Below are 14,470 nucleotides of genomic sequence, written 5' to 3'. Positions count from 1 at the left end.
AGAAACCGGCCACAAAATGGTAAATTCATAAATTCAATGGAAACCAAGGTCAAAATGGTAATTCAGAAACGCTTACGCACAAAACAATCAAGACCAACGGCTCTGTGAAGTGAGTTTTTGACTAATGTTTTAAATTTGAGCCGTAAATAGACGTTTGCTATTTTTTGATAAGAACTCAGTGATATATCCCGCGCGGTTCTCTCACTTTCGCACCATAAAATAAGATTCAAAGAAATAAAAAGTAACCCCAAAAAAAAAAAAAATCATGAAATTAGTGAGCGGATTTCCATTGCTGATCCAGCAATTCACGGCGTTGTTCAAGAAGAACCTGTTGCTCGCATGGCGGAACAAGTGGGGGACCTGCGTGCAGCTCTTCTCTTCCTTCTTCTTCATCTTCCTCATCTTCTGCATCCAGAAGGCCCTCGAGGCTCGCTCCGCCTCCTCCACCGACTACAAGAGCATCGAAGACCCTGCGCCTCTCGTTTCGCCGCCGATCCCTCCCTGCGAGGAAAAGTTCTTCGTCAAACAACCCTGCTACGACTTCGTCTGGAGCGGCGATGGGAGCTCTAAGATTCGGAACATCGTCACCGCTATCATGACCAATAACCCCAGCAGGCCCATTCCGGAGACCAAGGTACGATTTTTTGTTGCATTTTGTTTGGTTACCGAGAAAATGTGGAGGGAACGTGGATTTTTTTTGCTCTGCTTCTTTTTGCTTGCGGAAAGATCAAATTTTTCGTATTTTGAAAGCAAAATGCGGTGTGTAAGTCGCAATCTCAAAGATGGGGACATTTTTCTATTTTCGCAGGTGAAATCGTTTAGAACAAGTGCTGATGTTGATGAATGGCTGTCTAATAATCCAATGACTTGCCCAGGAGCTTTGCATTTTTCGGAGAGAGAGGCCACTGTAATTAGCTATGGCATACAGACTAATTCTACTGCTGTTGCAAAACGAAAGCAATATGAGGAGCGTACCTTCAAGTTTCAAATTCCGCTTCAGATTGCTGCCGAGCGTGAGATTGTTAGGTCTCTGATTGGAGGTATTGGGTGTTTTTCTTTCTCATTTCTTATAATTTTGTATTTCTCAAAGTCCTGTGTTCTTTGCAGAAACTTTTAGTTTCATGATTAGCACCTTGACCTTATTTAGCACTCATAAATTGTAAATTGACTTGTTTCAGTTCCAAATTTTAGCTGGGATGTTTCATTCAAGGAATTTGCACACCCTGCGCGAGAGTTGTACTCTGCAATTAAACAAGTTGGACCAACCTTTTTCCTTGCAACTGCCATGTTTGGTTTTGTGTTTCAAATGTCTTCTTTGATCGTCGAGAAAGAACTAAAGCTTCGAGAGGTAATGTAATGACTTTAAGTTAATGTATGATTCTTGCCAGTTAAATTGGTGAAATTATGGAATAGCATTGCTGTCCCATTTTCTGAATCAATTAGTTATTTGGTGTTTTACTTGTTTCGCCCAACAGGCAATGACAATGATGGGTCTTTATGATACTGCATACTGGCTCTCTTGGCTCACATGGGAGGGAATTATGACACTTCTCTCATCACTTTTCATAGTTCTCTTTGGGATGATGTTTATGTTTGATTTTTTCCTGCATAACAATATTCTGGTCTTATACCTGGTCTTCTTTCTTTTCCAACTCAATATGGTAAGACTATTTCTTGCAATTACTGGTTTCAACTTATGCTTATTTTCTCCAATTTCTTTTCTTAAGCAAATCTCTCTGTTTAATAGCCTCTAATGCACCCTCTCTAACATTTGGTGCCAGGTTGGTTTTGCCTTCATGTTGTCAGCCTTCGTAAGCAAGGCATCTTCATCCACAACTGTGGGTTTCACCATATTTATTCTTGGCTTTCTATCCCAGGCAAGTTTACTCACTTCATAATTTATTGATTAGAGGTTATTGGTTCAATGGTAAATATCAGAATCCATTTTTTCACTGCAGCTTGTTACAACAGCAGGATTTCCATATGGGAGTGGCTTCTCTAAAACCTCTCGATTCCTCTGGTCATTATTCCCACCTAATCTTCTTGCCAAAGCTCTGAAGATACTTGCTGATGCAACATCCACTCCTCAAGATCGTGGGATTAGCTTGAGTGGAATAACAGAGTGTGGACCAAATGAATTCGATTGTGTTATAACTCTTGTACGTATACACATTGGTCCTCAAACTCAAAACTTAACAGTAGTTCATAAATACTTCTGATTTCGCATACCTGCCATTTATTATTAATACATTCATCCAAACTTTGACAGAGTGACATTTATAAATGGCTAATGGCGACGTTCGTCATCTGGTTTGTTTTGGCTATCTACTTAGATAATATCGTCCCAAATGCATCTGGTGTCAAAAAACCAGTGTATTATTTTTTAACACCTGGGTACTGGATAGGGATAGGTGGAAACAAAGTGAAAGGTAAATAAGTCTGACATTCAGTTTATGCTTGAGTTTCCCTTGTTGGATGGTAGACTTGATGCTTTTGTCCTCTCTTTTTATAGAGGGTGACAATTATAGTTCAGCTCCACCACTGGATGGTAGCACTCCGGATGATGTAGATGTCCTTGAAGAGGAGAACGTTGTAAAACAACAAGCTAGGGATGGCGCTGTTCTTCCAAACATTGCAGTTCAGATACGTGGCCTTGTGAGGACATATCCTGGGACCAGAAAAGGTGGTTGTTGCTGCTGTGGCAAGAAAACTGCACCTTACCATGCTGTCAAGGTAAAGAACCTTTTCCAACTTTTAGTTTCCAGAGGAAGTTGAGAGATTAAAATGGCTTACCTCTCTTTTTATGTTGCACCTATTGTGCGGTTCATGTGGGGGAATCTTGTGAAATTATTTAATTATTTTGTTCACTTAATGCATCTTCCGTCAATTTTTACGTATTTATCTCTTGTGAATTCTATTTGTGAGATGTTCTGGTGAAGATGTTAGACTCATTTGGGTTGATTGTTAGAATATGAGATCCTCTGGAAGAACCTCATAAATGATTGCCATCCATCACTTAGTAGCTGCTATAGAGGAATGTCCCTCTGAGTATGGATATTATAATGACTCATGATCAAGTTATTTTACCCTGTTTCTTAATTTTCATCTGTTGTCTGCTTGAGACAAAAATGTATAACGCAGGAACAGAATATATGTTTCTTGCTTTTTTTAATAAAATAATATGGTAACAAAAGATTTATTTTGAATAACTTCCAGGGTTTATGGGTGAACTTTGCCAAGGATCAGTTATTTTGTCTACTTGGACCCAATGGAGCTGGGAAAACCACGACAATCAGTTGTTTAACAGGCCTTGCTCCTGTTACTGGAGGAGATGGTAATAGTTTCATTATTTTTTAGTCCATCGATAAAAAAAAATTTGTGGGTTGAAGTCAATAGGGGATATGATAAAATTGTAAATTTCCTTGTGAACAGCATTGATTTATGGTCATTCTGCCCGAAGTTCCGTTGGTATGGCAAATATTCGAAAAATTATAGGAGTTTGTCCGCAGGTGACCTGCTCTGCCCACCCCACTCTCTACACACACACACACACACACACCTGTTTGTGCATGTAGTAGACCTGGATTTTTCAAGATTATACAAGTTACATAGTTTTCACTATGTTGCAACAGCTTATTTAAAATATTAGACTTAACTTGTTTGCATATTGTCTCTATTCATAGTTTGATATTCTTTGGAGTGCATTGACTGGGCAAGAGCACCTCCAACTGTTCGCTACTATTAAAGGCCTACCTCAATCTTCAATAGAATCGGTATGTGCTGCACTAACTTTAATAGGGTATTTCACATGCTTTCTTGCTTTAAAGTGTTTGAATGGGTATCACAATCATTCATTTGTGTTAAGCTCGAGCAAGAATGAGTGTTTAGTCTGTATGTTGAATGCTCCTTCTGGAATTTAGGTGGCTAAGAAGTCATTGGCAGAGGTGAAACTCGATGAGGCAGCCAGGATGAGAGCTGGTAGTTACAGTGGAGGAATGAAACGTCGCCTGAGTGTCGCAATAGCCCTTATTGGTGATCCAAAGTTAGTTATCTTAGATGAACCGGTATGGAAATTACAACTTGTTCCCTTATAAGCTCATCTACTTGCCCTGCATATGTAATTTAGTTTATGATCTGCAGACAACTGGTATGGACCCAATAACAAGAAGGCATGTATGGGACATCATAGAGGATGCAAAAAAAGGGCGTGCAATTGTCCTAACCACTCACTCAATGGAAGAAGCGGACATTTTAAGTGACCGAATAGGAATCATGGCAAAGGGTAAACTCCGTTGCATTGGAACTTCAATCCGGCTGAAGTCACGGTTTGGGAGTGGTTTTATTGCTAATGTGAGCTTCAGTGGAAGCACCAATTCAGTGAAGACGCCTCACCATGAGGCTGTGAAGCTGTTCTTTGAACATGTATGTTAATTCTTGAGACTGTTATGTATGTTAATTTTGGAAATTATTTAAACTTCTTTTATGCACACAAAAGGTCTAACTGGGAAAAGTTCTGCAGCATTTGGGTGTTTTACCTAAAGAAGAGAACAGCGCGTTTCTGACTTTTGTCATTCCTCATGATAAAGAGGGGCTATTGACGGTAATGATTTCCCTTTCTACTTTGTTTTATATCTTTTAAATCCGCTTATACTTTTCCAGTATTTACAATGGTTCCTATAATGAAATCCGATATGACTTAGGAGAAGGATAGCATAATGTCAGCTCTGAAGACCAATAAAAAGAAGTCTCACTCACCAAGTTTCTGTTATTTTCTACCGTTCTTATTCCTTTTGATTTTACGAACTTGTACAGAGATTTTTTGCTGAGCTTCAAGACAGACAACATGAATTTAATATAGCAGACATCCAACTTGGTCTCACAACTCTTGAAGAAGTTTTCTTGAATATTGCAAGGCAGGCTGAGCTAGAAGCTGCCATAACTGAGGGGAGGCTGGTTACTCTCACTTTAACATCTGGAGCCTCATTTGATGTAAGCATAACATTTTCTTTCTCTTTATAGTTTATAATACCATACAGAAATTAACAACAAATATAAAAATCATGAGCGGGTTATGTCTTCTTGTCTTGCTCTTCTGATACTGTATTACAATGATTCTGCAGATACCAGTGGGAACAAAGTATACGGTGATTCCAGGAACAGAATCTCCACAATATCCAAGAGGGTTTATGGTAGAAGTTTATTGGGATCAAGATGAGTCCGGTAAACTCTGCATTTCTGGGCACGCACCTGAAACTCCAATACCTCCTACCGGTGGACCGACCAACCTACATTTTCCAGACCCGAATCACAAAAAGGCGTCTTAGGCTGGTCACGACCAGTTTCAATGGAGTTGTGATTTTGGTTACAGTTGACAGCAGTACATTTTTTTGTTGTTGTAAATTTGATGAGCACAGCCACTGTAAGTGTTAGCTTTGATTTAGATTATCGACCCCATTTTTTCAACAGCTAAGCTTAAGGTTTTTAGAGCCAATGATTTGTCTAACATGTATCAGAACTCTGGTTGCAAGAGGGTTTACGACTTAATTTCCTCTTGATAAAAAAAAAGAGTCCAATTCTGCCATATTTATGCTGTGGAAGAAATGCAGAGGCACAACAATTGAGCATACCAAATCACTTGCACTAATTTCAAATGGCTTAAGTTCAGCTTCTAAAGCATAACAAACATGAAGGTGCACATACACTGATAATCCCTATACAACAGGCTACGAATGGCCAGAAATCGTATCATAAGACTGAAAACCAACCGTGTCTGAGTGAGTCTTAATGCAAGATAGTAAGTAACATGAAACCTATGATGTACATTCACTCATAAACATCACAAACGCAGACAAATCACAAGAGGCTCTTGGCCGAAAACAACCTTCTAACTATAGATGACGTTACAGTTTAACACCACTTTGAATCACAAATGCATAAATCAAAAACCGACACGAATGCCTCCCATTTTATATTGAAAATCACCTTATCAATCACCTTCTCCACTCTGCTTGGGTTGCCTTTCCTGCAAAATCAAACAATAGCCAAGGTGATTGTTAATAGATAAACCACTGTGCATGTTGAGAAAATAAACAGGAAGTGCATTGTTGAGGTTACATGATGAGATGGGATGCTCTAGACTGTAGTTGAGAATTAAAAAAGAATAGTAAAGCAATCAACTTTCAGCTTAACTTCCTTCGGCAAGAACAGGAAAACAATTTATATGTACCAACAGGTCTGGAAGATTATAAACTTCCAGATCAATGCAGCATTGAAAAGAATTTCAAGAAATTCTCTCCATCTGTGAATCTCTCTCATAACCAAATATGCAATATATTTCCAAAAGTCCAGGGGGAAAACAAGAATCAGTCTATTAAGGACGCAAAATCATACCATTTCCTTCTCTTGAAGTTGGCTGAGTTCTCTCACTTTTATTTCCTCCTTTGCCAACTGCTTGAACCAGTCTCTGTGTCCTTGGAGACTGTGAGCTGATTTTGCTATTAGTTGATGATGGGAGAGAATGACGACGAGTGGAGTTAATTTTCTCAGTCCCATCTTGTCCAAACCTAGGGGAGCCTTGTGCTCTCAGCTTTGCCTTTGCAGATTCAGTTGCTGCCATATAACTTGGTACCGTTGGACTGCTTTGCAACCCATTCTCTGAACGTTCTTGTTTGGCTGGAGTAGAAGATTTCCTGCTGGATTTCTGGTTGTCATTGGTTGTCAAATCTTCTTTTTGGCTCAAAACCCCATATGCGGATGAGATATTTTCATCATTTCCATTGCTCTCTGTTAATATCTTCGACTCAACTGCAGCTTCAGCACTAGGTGCATTTATATCCTTACCAGTGCTCTCTGTCAGAGGCTTCAAATCTTCTACAGCTTGATCACCAGATGATAGATTAAATACCTCTTTTGTTGCTGACGGTTCAGGAATTGTTTCTGTATCAGGTTGATTGGACAGAATCCAAGTTGGCTCCTTCTTCAATTTCTCAACAGAGTTATTAGTGTATCCTTCCAAAACATCAGGACCTGAAGTGCTTGATGCCTTTTCCAGACTCTGTTTGAGACTCTCAGCTTCACCTTCTGTCTGCACAGAGTTCTCTACTATGGGACTATGAACCTTCCTCAAATTACGTTTGACCTTTTCAAGCTCAACTTGTGGATTTTCCTGCACCGGATCTGTTGTATGGGTAGAAACTTTTCTCAGGTTACGTTTGGGTTTCTCAAATTCAGAGGTGGCTTGCACTGATACACTTTCAACATTTGCTGAAGGAACCCTTCGGTTGCTTCGCTTTACCCTGCCTGTTTGAGCCTCCGGGTGCTTTCTCTGAGATTTTGAATCTGGAACTTTTCTTGGTTGGGGAACTGGTTTCCAAAAATGGGTTGCTGACCAACGCTCTAACCAGTTTGAGACTGAATTTGGATCTCCAGGTTCACATTGCAAGCTCAGAGGCATCACAGGAGGTGACAAGGCAAGAAGCTGAAAAGAAAAAACCAAACTGTTACAACATGCCTGTTGAAATCATACAGATCCGACACATTCTGAAATGAAAAAATTTGATTCAAATCTGGACATGTTCTTTGAATAGTATTTATTAGTCAAGTTACCATCTCCAGTATTGAACTTACCTTAAAAATGAAAACATTTGCTGACAGCTTTGCCATTTGAGTCGATGTATCAACTCCAACCGGACCCACTAGCTTGCCCTCCTGATGGACAATGTATAAGAGGGATAAGATTAAAAGGTAGCAGGAAATCTAAAAATACATATAGCCTACTGATATTATCAATAATGTATTCACTGAATGAACCAAGATAGTTTTAGTATATTATCCAATAATGCAGCTCCCAGTATTTGGGGATGGAGCAAAGGAGACTATGACGTTCCTTGTTCAAAGATGAGAGTAATAATTAGTACTTGATAAAAGACCAAGTACTTACATTTACCAGAGGCAGAATGCATCTTTTTTGCACTTCAAGCCCAGTATCAGACTGCCTCACGCGTCTTCCACGAATGAGTGCCTGAAACTTAACAATGCCCACCATACTGCACAGAGTAGCAACAGCTTGTCTCCTAACCAAGTGCCCACGGATAAGTGCCTGTAACCTTATTATGCCTTTGAGGGCCCAAAATGCCCGGCGTGCCTTCACATAATATACCAGCATTAGTGTTTTGTAATTTCAACTAAAATAAAATTGATACAATAAGCATTAACAAAACAAACAAATTTAATCAACTCAAAAAATACTACTTCAGCAAGAGACTTACTAGGTAACCCCTAAAGGCAGCCTGTGCCTTTGTTGCAGCTTGCTCTTGTCTGATTCTTTCAGGGTCATACACTGCATCTTGTGGTGTGGATCCTTTTATTTCTGTACTTTGACTTCCTGGCCCTCCATCACCCGATACATTTGGAGCTTCTTTGTTCTCCAATTCTAATCCTATGTTGTCCTCTAAGGTGTTGGTGTTTTGATGAAAAGCCAAAGGTGGATCTGAAGAAAATTCAGCTCCGGCTGCCCTGGAAGCAACCACCACTTCTTTCTCATTTGAAAATTTCTATACACAATGATCATGGGCATAAAGATAGAATTTGTGTAAGTTTTTTACATTTAGTACAGAAAGAGAAAGTAATTAAACTTCTGAAATTGAATGTGAAGGATAACTCTACGAAATGAAAAGTAAAGTGAAGTCTTCTTAACGTCAAAATTAATGGAAATGTTTGGGAATAAGGTGTCCTTCATTTGGTTTAATAGGACATATTCCTAAGTCAGCTCAATAACAATAGTGTTACCTCTCTTCCTTTAGGAATATTAGCTTTTGACGATTTCTTTCCAAAGAGCACAGTTTTGATCCATTTTGCCGGTGATTTGCCCATTGCAGGAAGGGCAATAGCCACAAAATGCTGAAGAAGCCCACTTGCTGCATCGTTACATATGATCACATTACAACCCTAAATTAATACCATGCAATCGAAGGGGAAAAAATGAAAGAAAATAAATACAAAGCAATGCAATTCTGCAAATTTCCGGAATAAAACATGTTTTTAATATCTGTCTATGGATGCCTATGGTAACAACAACTCACTGTTACATCACTTATGAGATAATGAAATCAAACATGATTTTTTTCTTCTTTTTAAAAGACCTTTTCATTTTAGCTCAATTTGATTCAGTGGGAATTGATGAGATATCTATAAGAACTAAATGGATCAAATTACACACCGACACAGAGAGGGAGAGAGAGAGAACCTTAAAACAATTTACTTTTGATCCTAACCGACATGCCTAAGTTCCAAAATCAAAACCATCAAACTCTTCTAAAACAAGTCCCATGCATGGAAACATAATACGCATTTGATCCATTGAGCATTACAATTAACGTATCAAACGTTATAGTCAACTCCATTAATAGTTTGAAATACAATCAGCTTAAGAGTCAATTAAGATGTCAAGAAATGTAAATCTCCATTAAAAATATTAAACAAGACAAGAACTTCAAAGCAATTACAATTACCCTTCCAAAATCTAGTAACATATCCAGAAAGAAACCAAGCAATCACAGCATATTCAGTTAAATTCAGGGAGCCAACAGCCAAGCCAAGAGCAAATCTAACTAGAAACTCCAGAACCCACAAGATCTTAGAACTCAATAAGTTGGTAAACATAACAGGTTGAGCTAAACCAGATCTGAAACATACCTCACAAATGTGGACCTTCTAAACCCCAAATCTACCATTCCTGGAAAACATGAACCTCGAACCATCAGACCAAAAGAACAGTACCCAGAAGCGAAACAAACCAAATAAATAAATAAATAAATATTTGAGCTTTTTGAAACAACTTGCAAAAAGATTAAAGATTTACACAGAAATAGATAGTACAAGGAAGGAATTGTACCATGAGTGAGTGAGAGACTGAGCAAAAACCCAGAAACAATGATCTAATATAAAAATAAAAGCTCCAACCTTTGCTTTTACTCTCTGTACTCTGGACTGATGAGCCATAGAAAAATTCCAGAATTTGAAAAATTGGGAGACTAAAGGAACTAGATTTGGTGCAGAGAGGTGTAGGCTAACAAATCTGAGGAGGCAGTCATGACTGGCCAGCTGAATTGAATATTTTCAAATGTGTTGACTGATGACTTGGGTTTCAAGTAGTATTCTAAGTGAACGGCTATACAGGAAAGCTTACGATGGATGCGAGTGTAGACGATTGTTGGGTCGGCATAAAGGAGGATGTGTTGGCAGTCCCAAGTGCAGTTAGCCAGTTACTTCGGAACCAAGGGTGCAGTGTCTTTATTTATTCCGAAGCATGAGAAGCAAATACGGTTATGCCCTCACAACTGAAAATTAAATCCGAGGCGCGAATTCGCGCGTGGAGGGATCATAGCCGTAGGATTGGTAGGAGGCAAAGAGGTAAAGGTGGGAAGAGTGTGATGACTTGGGTCGTTTGATTGTGGTCACCAACACCAACAAATAAAAAAACAAACAAGAAAAAATCAGACCAAAAATCTCTTTATTTCATACAAGTTTGTTGGTAAACTAATACAGAGAATCATTAGCATGAAGAAATCTAATTTTGACATAATCTTTACTTTAGTAAGTTGTAATGTTTATTAATTTACAATCCTATCTATATTTACAGGTTGTTGTTGGGATTTATTTTATTTTATTTTTTGGTTTATGGTTGTACCAATCCCATGTGACCAAATATATTTTTTCAGTATATGTCATCTAACAACACAACAATCACAATCAATGCTATGTCTATTGCAAGTATGCCAAAACCATGCCCAACCAAATCACATATATGTATATATATATTAGGACTTTAGAGTTCACCGACAATAATCGAAGTCATCTTAACTAGTGCTATATCCATTAATTATGGCTAAAGATGAATTCTAAGCTTCTTGTTTGTGCTTTAATTTTCGCTAGTGATGCAAAGATGCTTGGAAGTGAAAAGGGTTCTTTTGGGGATCCTAAAAATTGCTCTGGTCGTGGTTCTGGTTCAGATGATGGCGGTGGTTCTAGGTGGTGATAATAATGGTGGTAGTGTTGGGAGTGCGGTCGATTTCGATGGTGGTGGTGGAGGAGCAAGTGTTGGATGGGGATTTGGCGGTGGCAAAAGGTTTGGAGGCAATGGCAACAAATGACTAGGAAAGACATGCATGAAGCTACGTGAGCCATTCTATAATTAGGGTTTTATATATGGCCTTTAGGTAAGGTTCTATCTTTTAATCGTTGAATCAAGTTAACCAATTTGATCCAACGATTAAGAAATAATCTCACTTACGGGCCGTACATGAAGCCCTCACTATAAAATGACTTGTTCCCACATGACGACTACATGTTTCGTGTTGGCCCAATGGGACATGGAAGTGGGTGCATCAGTTCATGGCCATCCCATTAAAAAAAAAAAAAAAAAAAGTCCGGCCCAAACCCAAGAAAAACATGATATTTTCTATTTATTTTTGGCTTGGAGACAGAGAAAAAAAAGAAGTTAAAAACCACCTTCTCGACCATCTCATCACAACCGTAAAAGCAGTTTTAACGGCACAGGATTTGAAATTTGAAATTCGAATTATATCTTCTAATATATGAAGCCGTGGGTCCCATGCAGCGCCAGCCGTTGAATGGATCATCAAGCACAGCCGTTCTCCACGCGTCCACTTCCTTCGCAATCATGTCCGCTCCATCCCACCATATCAAAACAGCGAACGTAACTCAAAACGGAAGTCTCGCTGACTGAATCTACGGCAAACGAATCAAAATATCACACGTGGATAATGACCTGGACCTGCGCACATCAGAATGCGAGTAGGAGAGATTTTATCATTACGGCGCGTTTGGTGAAATTTGAGTTGTGTTGTGGGGTATTCCTACAGTTTCCCGCCCAATGATTATAGTAATAAATAAATAAATAAATTTGAAAAAGGAAAATGAATATAAAAGCCAGCCTCTAATTCATTGTTCTTTACACAAGGGAAGGAGGAAGAGGAAGAAGAACAAGAACTAGAGCAATCGAATGGAGGACTCCCAGTCTGCTCAATCTGGTAATTTCAAAAGTTTTGTTTTTTGTTTGTATTTTGTGTGTGTGTTTGTGAAAATTGGTGTGAAATTGGGGTTTGGTTTTGTGTGTTTCAGGAAAGCTTCTTCGGTATGCGCTCCGATCGGGGTCTAAGTCCAAGGAGGAGAAGCCTCCGGTCGCCGCCGAGTCGACTAACAATTCTGCGTCTAAGAGGTATGACTTGATGCTGAGTTGTGATTGGGCTCATTGTTGATATGATTTCACTTGCAATAAGAATCTGTTTGTAGGGATGATTTGGTTTACATGTTATGAGGGTGTGCTAAGCCATTCAATTGTTCTAATTATTGGGGGAAATATCAAATTATGGTAAAATTTGGGTGTGTTACATGAACCAATTCCCATAATTTGAGTAATTGCATGTAAATATTAGCAGTATCAATTGATTTAGGGGAAAAATAAAAACTTTTTTGTTGTTGTTGTGAATTATTTCCATAAAGAATTTATAGAGGGTAGGGTTACATTTTCGGTCTTTAGGGTTAATAATAAAATTGACTTGTAAGCTATAGTTTTCTCCCATGCTTGTTTGTTATCTGCATATGCAAAGTTTTACTGCTTAGAAAGCAGAGTCAATTGGTTGAATTCTATATGGGATGTCTACTTTTTTTTTAGGGGAAAACCTGCATCAACTCTAAGTAAAAGTATGGGTGTTCTTGATCTCTCTGGCAAGGACAAGCCTGCCAAGCCACCCAGAAGGCTTTCCAATCCTCCCAAACCGGCTGGCATTCCAGCTCCAAAATTGCTTGGCAACATCACCCCAATCTCTGAGGCCAGATCAAGGAGGTCTGTGAAAAGTGAGACACCTGCTTCTGATGTTTCTAAGTCTACAAGCCGGAAGAAGTTCAGTGTCCTCTCCTCAGCATCATACTGGCTGACACAGATTAAGCTGTCTGAGGCTGCTGGCAAGCACTCAATTTCACTTGGACTTTTCAAACTAGCCTTGGAGGCTGGATGTGAGGTACAATTCATGTATCCCATCTTTCTATTTTCCTTTTCAGTGATTTCACCCCATTTTTGGTTGATCATTTTTCTGCTTATCCATGTTTCACACCTTCAAGGCCATGAACACTTTAGTTCATTTCTTTTAATGTGTCAAAGGACTGAACTTTAAATTATATTGTGTCCCTCTTTTTATTTGTTTCATATAATGTCATACTCAGCCTCTTCATCGAATGCGAGATGAGCTAAAGTCGTATGTGGTCCGTCACAACCTTGATGACCTTGAAGATCCTCTGAAGGAATTATTGGAGAGCAAAAGCAATGTAGAAAGGGAGCAGTTGCAGGTCTCCGAAACCTGTTCTCAGGTACCTGATGAGGGCACTCGATCTTCTGATGATGATGTCAAGAGCTGTTCTTCTGCAATGGGAACTAGGAAATTAAAACCCAAGTCGTTGAACACTGATGCTGCTCCAGTTTCTCCAGTCAAGGCCTCAGCCAAGAAGGAGATTGCTCAGAAAAGCATTCCTGCAACCAAGACTAGAGGATCTTTGGTGAAGACTTCTTCAAATTCTGGACCTGTTTCTGACAATGGGGCTCGTGGGCCAACTGCAAAGAAACCCCAAAAGCCAAGCAAGCAAGAATCTAACAAAGTAAAAGACAGGACTAAGAAGCAGGGGGATAAATCTGCTGGTGAGAAAGGCAACTGTGTCAAATGATTTCACCTGTATTTCTTTCGTCATGGCGAATGTTCTATGTTTAATCATCTTTTCTTGTTACGTTTCATGTGACATTATTTTATGGTCTAATGTTTTTACAGGCTCGGTTAGTACTACTCCTGCAGGGCAAGAAGCACTTCATGAGAACAAAGAAAATGAGGTGAATTAGTCTTTCAGAATCCATTGCCTTTTTCGTTAAACTTTCATTTAGCTTTTATTCCAAACCCTTAGCTTCTCTAATGTCAAGCTGCTTCTTGTGGTGTTGAGAAAAAAGATGTTTGATGTGTCTTGTTTTATGAGCAAAGATCTTTATTTGTCTATTGCAGGATGCTCCACCAATGGAAGATGTCAGTTTGACTGCTGAAGTCATGTAAAAATACAGAATGCCAGAACAATTTCATTTTCATATTCTTGTTGGGTTTGTCTTCAATGTTTTTTTTTGTGGGGATAAGTTCCTATGTAAAGAAGGTTTCAGGTCTAAGTTTATCAGTCTAAGTTTCTTTTTTTGGGTCAAATTTCAGAACCATTTCATTTGTCTTTTGTTTGATCAAACCGAGCTTGTTTTCTTATTGTTATACAATTTCCTGTTGATGCCAATTGTGCTGAACCATTGAAGTAAAGTATTTGTTGTAATCATGTAACTATGTACTCTTTTTCTGCCATAATCTGTTTTCTTTTTCTTTTTTTAAATATCTGAAATATAATCCGTGATTTCATTTTATCTGAAGCATAA

General features: G+C 38.8%; 3 protein-coding genes across 3 annotated transcripts; 2 read left to right on the top strand and 1 right to left on the bottom strand.

The window, feature by feature from the left end:
- The first annotated feature begins 233 nt into the window (after window positions 1-233).
- On the top strand, window positions 234-5,556 carry LOC117627760 (ABC transporter A family member 2). Its single transcript, XM_034359991.1, has 16 exons — window positions 234-634; window positions 809-1,040; window positions 1,179-1,348; window positions 1,476-1,661; window positions 1,782-1,877; window positions 1,959-2,159; window positions 2,270-2,429; window positions 2,513-2,733; window positions 3,217-3,334; window positions 3,433-3,509; window positions 3,684-3,773; window positions 3,921-4,064; window positions 4,141-4,422; window positions 4,520-4,600; window positions 4,813-4,989; window positions 5,121-5,556. The coding sequence occupies exons 1-16, from the start codon at window positions 266-268 to the stop codon at window positions 5,322-5,324; spliced, it is 2,808 nt and encodes a 935-aa protein (XP_034215882.1). The 5' UTR covers window positions 234-265; the 3' UTR covers window positions 5,325-5,556.
- Window positions 5,557-5,617: 61 nt separating this feature from the next.
- On the bottom strand, window positions 5,618-10,065 carry LOC117627949 (protein IQ-DOMAIN 31). The gene is made up of 8 exons (XM_034360270.1): window positions 9,893-10,065; window positions 9,694-9,733; window positions 8,788-8,915; window positions 8,268-8,552; window positions 7,940-8,143; window positions 7,627-7,707; window positions 6,391-7,477; window positions 5,618-6,022 (listed from the first exon to the last, which is right to left on the bottom strand). The coding sequence occupies exons 3-8, from the start codon at window positions 8,869-8,871 to the stop codon at window positions 5,991-5,993; spliced, it is 1,773 nt and encodes a 590-aa protein (XP_034216161.1). The 5' UTR covers window positions 8,872-8,915; window positions 9,694-9,733; window positions 9,893-10,065; the 3' UTR covers window positions 5,618-5,990.
- A 1,878-nt stretch (window positions 10,066-11,943) lies between these two features.
- LOC117626923 lies at window positions 11,944-14,378 on the top strand. The gene is made up of 6 exons (XM_034358732.1): window positions 11,944-12,050; window positions 12,142-12,238; window positions 12,695-13,040; window positions 13,243-13,711; window positions 13,839-13,897; window positions 14,064-14,378. Exons 1-6 carry the CDS (start codon window positions 12,023-12,025, stop codon window positions 14,109-14,111), a joined length of 1,047 nt encoding a protein of 348 aa, XP_034214623.1. The 5' UTR covers window positions 11,944-12,022; the 3' UTR covers window positions 14,112-14,378.
- Window positions 14,379-14,470: the final 92 nt, after the last annotated feature.

The sequence above is a fragment of the Prunus dulcis genome, chromosome 5 (genome assembly GCF_902201215.1).
Source record: "Prunus dulcis chromosome 5, ALMONDv2, whole genome shotgun sequence".
NCBI lineage: Eukaryota > Viridiplantae > Streptophyta > Magnoliopsida > Rosales > Rosaceae > Prunus > Prunus dulcis.
The sequence above is the reverse complement of the archived record's forward strand: the minus strand, read 5'-3'. Positions and strand labels throughout refer to the sequence as shown.